At 41.4% G+C, this 8,972-nt stretch overlaps 1 protein-coding gene across 1 annotated transcript; it reads left to right on the top strand.

The window, feature by feature from the left end:
• Positions 1-4,834: 4,834 nt before the first annotated feature.
• LOC307070025 (UDP-N-acetylglucosamine--peptide N-acetylglucosaminyltransferase 110 kDa subunit-like) lies at positions 4,835-7,975 on the top strand (the record flags this gene model as incomplete). Its single annotated transcript, XM_079728640.1, has 1 exon — positions 4,835-7,975. One exon carries the CDS (start codon positions 4,835-4,837, stop codon positions 7,973-7,975), a length of 3,141 nt encoding a protein of 1,046 aa, XP_079584766.1.
• Positions 7,976-8,972: the final 997 nt, after the last annotated feature.

Raw genomic sequence — 8,972 nt, 5'->3', positions numbered from 1 at the left:
ATGAGTTGATAAATCTCTAAATATTTAAATCTTCATTTCCTCCTAGGTTTCTCTATTTTGGGTTTCCAAAAGATTTCAATAAAACACAGGATAATTTAAAATTTAGACATTATCTTTCTTACCTTCATGTTTTTTGATGGTAAACACATTTTTATTCTCTCCATAGTGCTGCCCGATTTCCACCAGTACAGTTCTTAAGTGAATTTTGCTCTGGATGGTGGGATATATAAGATATAAATGAATTGTTTGTATATGTTTTAGAATTCTTCAAAAGGGCCTGGCCATGGAAATGCATTGAATATTACTTAAATAAGTAAAGTAACTTCCTCAGAATTATTATTCTATTCTGGTTAGGATACTCTCTGCTCTGGTTTGTTAAAATTTCCCTCTAGATTGGTTTTAATTTTGTTTCTGATAGGGTCCTAGGATTTATTGCCACACCCATCCTGCATCTGTTTTTCTTTGAATTACTCTCCCTGCAGTTTCTGATTCCTACAGGGCCTTACAGGTTAGTGACAACCTGGCCATCACAACTCTGGGAAGGACAGGCCTGCTTTTCAGAGGTGTTGATATTTTCTGTACCTGAAGGTTTTCAAGAGATATCAATCTTCCTCACCACCTCCCTTGGCCCTCTTAATGGACTAAGCAGTTCCTCATGAAATTTCTGTAGCATACCTGTACTAACTTCTCAATATTGTTCCATCCTGAGTCTAAATTCCTGGCCTCAAGGTAATGTTAGATTTCTAGCTCCAGCCCCTATTTACATCAGGCCTATACTAAGGAACGGAACCCATACACATCAGTCTGCTCTTATTTCTCTGGATTTAATTTCTCTGTTACTTTCTGAAACATGCAGGTGTCCCTTTCTTTCTTTTAACCTCAGCTATGTGCTTTTAACTTTTTCAAAATTGACCCAGAATTTACATGTGTCTCCAGTAGGAGTACATTAATTTGAGCTTAGTCTGCTCTTCTACTGGCATATTTGAGATCCAAATAATTTGCTACTTAACTGGATTCAGTTCCCTGTATTTTCAGGCACCTAAAACTCACCATGTTCCAAATTTTCCCCTTTATTGTTAGTAATTTTCTTGGGAAACTGGATAACATTAGACGGAATAAAGTTAGAGAGTGGCCCAGGAATGCCTGAAATTTTGTTTGTCAGAGTGGCCAGGGAAAGTTAAGCAAAGAAGAAAACCAAATGAAAAACAGAATCACATTATTATGGCTGAGACAAGATTCCATGCAGAGCTCTCTGTAGAGCTGCGTTGGTTCATAACTTATGCCAGAGCTCTAGGTGGCGTTGACACCATCTCATGCCAAGCTCTCAGTTCTGGGCTAATGTCATCTCTGGTCCACTCTATGGACTGGAAACTTTGGAGGAATGGCCAATGTGTTCCACGGTGTAGGAAGAGGGAAATTGTGAACGGTACTTTCTAAATTGTGGAGGAACTAACCACTGTAAATGTGCCTTGAACAATGGTGTTTAATTTGACCAGTCAGATCAATGACTTTCCCCTTGAATGAAATGCTGCTACGTATGTGAGCGGAAAAACAAAACTGGTGTAAGGAATAGATAGCTAGTGGGAAGCAGCCGCATAGCACAGGGAGATCAGCTCTGTGCTTTGTGACCACCTAGACGCGTGAGATAGGGAGGGTGGGAGGGAGGGAGATGCAAGAGGGAAGAGATATGGGGACATATGTATATGTATAACTGATTTACTTTGTTATAAAGTGGAAACTAACACACCATTGTAAAGCAATTATACTCCAATAAAGATGTTAAAAAAAAAAAAACTAGTATAGGGAGATGGAGAGACTGGAAGTCTTATTTTCCCAGCAATTAACTTTTCCTCGACCATGACCTTTCTGTTGAGTCTCCTAGACCTTGGGGATGATCGCAACCCCTTGGGTTGGGTGATGGCAACCCCATCTTCACTAGAGCCATTATAGTTAACTTTGAGTTTTCGCACTCCGTCTATCCATCCCATGTATGCAGTCAGACATTTGATCTTGGACTTTTACTGACAAAATATCCTTGCATATAACCATTTCTTTTCACTCCCACTGCTACTGCTTTTGTCACTGCCTTAACTAGAGCTTTATCTTTAAGTTCTTTATATAAATCTATAAATATCTATATATAAATAAAATATACAAATAAATAAAATATAATATTAATTCTGATGATTTTAAAGTCTTTTCTTGATAAAGACATTTCCTGATAAATATACACAATATCTTATATAAATATTTTTGTATTATCTGTTCTTTTCTTAGAATTTTAGTCATATGATTCTATCTCTTGGTATGTCTAGAAATTTTTGATTGAATGCTGACTATTTTATTTGGCTTTTTTAAATTTTTCTCAGTGGAAATGGTGTTTTGCTTCAAAATATTTTACTCTACCTGGAAGTAGCAAATCTTCCAATTACAATTTTTTAAATGTTTTCAAATATCAATACTATAGGTGTCACAAAATCTAGAAAAATGACATTTGAAAATTAACTACTGCCAGATGTGTCTCTATAAATCTTTTTCCCCACTCTTGTAGCTATATATTCTTTATCTGCCTCCTCATATGACAGTTTATGTGTTTTAGAAATAAAATTTTAAGAAATAAACTTTGTAGTTTATAGACATAGATTTCTTTTAACATGGTTGATTAGAGTTTGCTTTTAGTTATTAATAGTTTAGCGGCTAGAAAAGTTTTCTAGCCGCTAGAAAAGTTTATTTCAGCATCACACTTTATTATTGATAATGTCACTTTAAATTTCATTGTTAACTTTGAGAAAACCTCTATGGATTACTTCCTCATAAATATTTACTATTATAAATGCATTACTGATTTCAGTACTGCTATAGGTTTGTGCATTACAGGAATTCTGATAAAATACTCATTCACACCATTCCATTACCCACATTATTGATGGGGTATATTCCTTTATTTATTTATTTATTTATTTTTGACTGTGTTGTGTCTTCGTTGCTGTGCGCAGGCTTTCTCTAGTTGCAGCGACTGGGGGATACTCTTTGTTGCGGTGTGCAGGCTTCTTATTGTGGTGGCTTCTCTTGTTGCAGAGCACGGGCTCTAGGCACGCAAGCTTCAGTAGTTGTGGCTCGCAGGCTCAGTAGTTGTGGCTCCCGGGCTCTAGAGCGCAGGCTCCATAGTTGTGGCACACGGGTTTAGTTGCTCCGCGGCATGTGGGATCTTTCCGGACCAGGGCTCGAACCCGTGTCCCCTGCATTGGCAGGTGGCTTCCTAACCACTGTGCCATCAGGGAAGCCCCTGGAGTATATTGTTGTTGTTGTTGTTGTTGTTGTTGTTGTTTTGCGGTATGCTGGCCTCTCACTGTTGTGGCCTCTCCCGGTTGCAGGGCACAGGCTCCGGACATGCAGGCTCAGTGGCCATGGCTCACGGGCCTAGCCGCTACGCAGCATTTGGGATCTTCCCAGACCGGGGCAAGAACCCGTGTCCCCTGCATCGGCAGGCAGACTCTCAACCACTGCACCACCAGGGAAGCCCTGGAGTATATTCTTGACAGAAGGAAATTTCCATTTTGACTAAGCATTGAAGAAAACTGAATCTTTGACTTATCTTTCACATGCCTGATGATTGAAATAATTTTCCACAGAATAACTTCTGGTTTTATACTTTTCAGTTCTTTTTTTCTTCTTCAAATGCACATGCTTTGAGAGCTGTGAAGTGCAAGACATGGCTATATTGTAAGGTGGTTTTTGTCCTTATGCTTCTGTGTCTTGTGCTAGTTAAGTCAGTAGAGTAGTCAGTAAGAGTACTGGAAGTTATTCCTGTAATGGGATAGTATATAGTCAATTACATATGGTGGTGTCTGAAAATCACATAATAGCCTCACTGAAAACATCTCCTTAGCCAGATTTCCAAAAAGCCTGTGACCAATCCAATATGATCCAACATAGCAGAATATGATAGAACGAAAATTGACAAAGAAATAGACGCTGGTCTTACCTGATGGAAATTAAAATATCTCACTTTTGACAACTTTGCAAAAACCTGTCATTACATGAACTAATTTCTACGGTTCTTCGTAGGACCTAAACAGGAACCCATAGAGTTGTGGAACAACAATAGAAGCTACTGTGATGAGAAGCCCGGGCACCGCAACAAAGAGTAGCCCCTGCTCGCTGCAACTAGAGAAAGCCTGCACGCAGCACTGAAGACCCAATGCAGCCAAAATAAAAATAAATAAATAAAAATAAATAAATTTATCTTTTAAAAAGTAATACTCAGGTTTGAGGCATGAGAACTTTGATGAGGAGAAGTTAGCTAATGTTTTCAGAACTTTTAAAATATCAAACTCAGTCTCTAAGATTTTAGCATTATATACAGCATCGGTTACTTATTAGTGGTTTGGGAAGGCCAATTTAAAATTTTCTGATCTTACTGTATTGAAATTCACGGTTCTAATGTTTTCCACGTTGACTATATGAATGATGAAGAAAAGTCAATCATGGATTTCATTTCCAAGTGGACAGAAAACAATATTTTAAAAAGTGTTTGGCCTACTGACTTTTGATTTCTTCTAAGACAAATGGATAGGTAATTTTTATTCCCTGATTAGGAGAAAAATGGTGGAAGAGGGCAGGGTTAAGAATTAAGATTTCAAGAGCATGAGAGGTAGATGGCCAACCAGAGTTCCTAAGGTTCGGTGCCTGTAACTGTTGCCGCCGCTTAAGCCTGCCAAAGCAGTGGTACGGCTGCTGCGCTCGTGTTTGCTACCACTAGAAACATTCTTGCCAGTAGTGGCGGCAGCGGGACTCAATTACCCCCTTTTTTCACTCTCTCCAGAAGCTCCAGATGGCGTCTTCCGTGGGCAACGTGGCCGACAGCACAGAACCAACGAAACGTATGCTTTCCTTCCAAGGGTTAGCTGAGTTGGCACATCGAGAATATCAGGCAGGAGATTTTGAGGCGGCTGAGAGACACTGCATGCAGCTCTGGAGACAAGAGCCAGGCAATACTGGTGTACTTTTATTACTTTCATCTATACACTTCCAGTGTCGAAGGCTGGACAGATCTGCCCACTTTAGTACTCTGGCAATTAAACAGAACCCTCTTCTGGCAGAAGCCTATTCGAATTTGGGGAATGTGTACAAGGAAAGAGGGCAGTTGCAGGAAGCAACTGAGCATTACCGGCATGCATTGCGTCTCAAACCAGATTTCATCGATGGTTCTATTAACCTGGCAGCCGCTTTGGTAGCAGCAGGCGACATGGAAGGGGCAGCACAAGCTTACGTCTCTGCTCTTCAGTACAATCCTGATTTGTACTGTGTTCGCAGTGACCTGGGGAACCTGCTCAAAGCCCTGGGTGGCTTAGAAGAAGCCAAGGCATGTTATTTGAAAGCAATTGAGACGCAACCGAACTTTGCAGTAGCTTGGAGTAATCTTGGCTGTGTTTTCAATGCACAAGGGGAGATTTGGCTTGCAATTCATCACTTTGAAAAGGCTGTCACCCTTGACCCCAATTTCCTGGATGCTTATATCAATTTAGGAAATGTCTTCAATGAGGCACGGATTTTTGACAGAGCTGTGGCAGCTTACCTTCGTGCCCTAAGCTTGAGTCCAAATCATGCAGTGGTACATGGCAACCTGGCTTGTGTATACTATGAGCAAGGCCTGATGGATCTGGCAATAGACACCTACAGGCGAGCTATTGAACTGCAACCACATTTCCCTGATGCTTACTGCAACCTAGGCAACGCTCTCAAAGAGAAGGGCAGTGTTGCTGAAGCAGAAGATTGTTATCATACAGCTCTCCGGCTGTGTCCCACCCATGCAGACTCTCTGAATAACCTAGCCAACATCAAAGGAGAACAGGGAAACCGTGAAGAGGCAGTTCACTTGTATCGTAAAGCATTAGAGCTCTGCCCAGACTGTGCTGATGCCCATTCAAATTTAGCAAGTGTATTGAAGCAGCAGGGAAAACTGCACGAAGCTCTGATGCATTACAAGGAGGCTATTCGAATCAGTCCTACCTTTGCTGAGGCCTACTGTAATATGGGAAACACTCTATGGGAGATGCAGGATGTTCAGGGAGCCTTGCAGTGTTATACTCGTGCCGTTCAGATCAGCCCTGCATTTGCGGATGCCCACAGCAATCTGGCTTCCATTCACCAGGATGCAGGGAATATTCCAGAAGCAATTGCTTCTTATCGCACTGTTCTGAAGCTTCAACCTGATTTTCCTGACGCTTACTGTAATTTGGCTCATTGCCTGCAGGTTGTCTGTGATTGGACAGACTATGATGAGCGAATGAAGAAGTTGGCCAGCATTGTGGCTGACCAGTTGGGGAAGAATAGGTTGCCTTCTGTGCAGCCTCATCATAGTATGCTCTATCCTCTTTCTCATGGCTTGAGGAAGGCTATTGCTGAGAGGCATGGGAACCTCTGCTTGGCTAATATAAGTGTCCTTCATAAACCACCGTATGAACATCCAAAAGACTTGAAGCTCAGTGATGGTCGACTGCGTGTAGGATACGTGAGTTCTGACTTTGGGGATCATCCTACTTCTCATCTTATGCAGTCTATTCCAGGCATGCACAATCCTGATAAATTTGAGATATTCTGTTATGCCCTGAGCCCACATGATGGCACAAACTTCCGAGCGAAGGTGATGGCAGAAGCCAATCATTTCATTGATCTTTCTCAGATTCCATGCAATGGGAAAGCAGCTGATCGCATCCATCAAGATGGTATACACATCCTTGTAAACATGAATGGTTATACCAGGGGTGCTCGAAATGAACTCTTTGCTCTCAGGCCAGCTCCTATTCAGGCAATGTGGCTGGGGTACCCTGGGACTAGTGGCGTGCTTTTCATGGATTATATCATCACTGATCAGGAAACTTCACCTGCTGAAGTTGCTGAGCAGTATTCTGAGAAACTGGCTTATATGCCCCATACTTTCTTTATTGGTGATCATGCTAATATGTTCCCTCACCTGAAGAAAAAAGCCGTCATCGATTTTAAGTCCAACGGGCACATTTATGACAATCGGATTGTGCTGAATGGCATCGACCTCCAAGCATTTCTTGATAGTCTATCAGATGTGCAAATAGTCAAGATGAAATGTCCTGATGGAGAAGACAACGCAGACAGCAGTAATACAGCTCTTAATATGCCTGTCATTCCTATGAATACTGTTGCAGAAGCAGTTATTGAAATGATTAACAGAGGACAAATTCAGATTCCAATTAATGAATTTAGTATTAGCAATGGACTGGCAACTACCCTGATCAACAATAAGGCTGCCACTGGAGAGGAGGTTCCCCGTACCATTATTGTAACCACACGTTCTCAGTACGGGTTACCGGAAGATGCCATTGTGTACTGTAACTTTAATCAGTTATACAAAATTGACCCATCTACTTTACAGATGTGGGCCAATATTCTGAAGCGTGTTCCCAATAGTGTACTGTGGCTGTTGCGTTTTCCAGCAGCAGGAGAAGCTAATATTCAACAGTACGCACAAAATATGGGCCTTCCCCCGAACCGTATCATTTTTTCCCCTGTTGCTCCTAAAGAGGAACATGTTCGGAGAGGCCAGCTGGCTGATGTCTGCTTGGACACTCCACTCTGTAATGGACACACCACAGGGATGGACGTCCTTTGGGCAGGGACCCCCATGGTGACTATGCCAGGAGAGACTCTTGCTTCCCGAGTTGCAGCTTCCCAGCTCACTTGTTTAGGCTGTCTTGAGCTGATTGCTAAAAATAGACAAGAATATGAAGAGATAGCTGTGAAACTGGGAACTGATCTCGAATACCTGAAGAAAATTCGTGGCAAAGTCTGGAAGCAGAGAACATCTAGCCCTCTGTTCAACACCAAACAATACACGATGGAACTAGAGCGGCTCTATCTACAGATGTGGGAGCATTATGCAGCTGGCAACCAACCCGATCACATGATTAAGCCTGTTGAAGTCACTGAGTCGGCCTAAATCATGACTGTGTGCCCAGGAGAATTACCCCTGTAGCTGAGCCTCAACCTTCTGAGGGAAAGGGAACTACTTTTTCAATATCATGTTGCAGATGGGTGACAGACAATGATAAGAAATAGCACAGCCAGACTTGCTTCCTGCATGATCACGATAGGGAGAGACACAAGAGATGGGAAACTGCTGTTCCACAAGGAGTCTCCATCGAATTTTGCAGCAGCCAGGTGTTTGGAAGGTCTGGAAGGTAAGTCTGGAAGGTCTGATCTCCCTTGGCCTTCCAGGGGATGGATGGTTAGTGTGGAAGGGAGATAGAGATTGCCCAGCCGTTTTGTGATTCTCATGGATTGATTGAGTCTTCTGAATTAATTTTTTTCTTTATATTTTGGGTATTGGAGCTTTTAAAAATGTTTGGTTTCAGGTATTTTTATTCATGTGAAGTGTATATGATTCTCTTGAGATAAGGATTTAAGCTAAAATATTCCTTGTTTTAGTTTCTGAACTCTACAGATAAATGGGGACGTTGCTGCTTAGTCTTTTTATAGGTTTTATAAACCACTTGAGCCTTTTTATCAGTCACTTTAGTGTCTGACATAACGTTTGGAACTCTCAGTGCTTTGTTGGTTTGTAGATGATAGCTTCAGTTCTTTTTCTGCTCCGTTTCCTTCTTCCCTTCCCCCCACTGTAAAAATTCTCCTGTAACTTGGCTAACACAAAACCAAGTATGATTCAAAACCTCCCAGAGTGTTTCTCTTAAACATATCATCTGGTGCCAAATGAAGATTCTTAGGAGTGCTTATTAATTATGAAGGGCACAGTTGTGGTACTGTCACTGCTGTTAATAATAATGGACTTTTGGCCTAGAGTTTAGACCTATTTCACCAGTGTTTTACCATTGACTGCCCCTCTATGCTGCTTCCAAACGTGACAGTGTGTGATAAGATTTTTATTTTCATTTCTAAAGTTTGTTTTTTTTTAGGTGAGTCCTGTTCTTCCTTTTTCT

The sequence above is a fragment of the Hyperoodon ampullatus genome, assembly GCF_949752795.1.
Source record: "Hyperoodon ampullatus genome assembly, contig: scaffold_107, whole genome shotgun sequence".
NCBI classification, from domain to species: domain Eukaryota; kingdom Metazoa; phylum Chordata; class Mammalia; order Artiodactyla; family Ziphiidae; genus Hyperoodon; species Hyperoodon ampullatus.
Note: the sequence above shows the minus strand (reverse complement) of the source record. Positions and strands in the feature narration are given on the sequence as shown.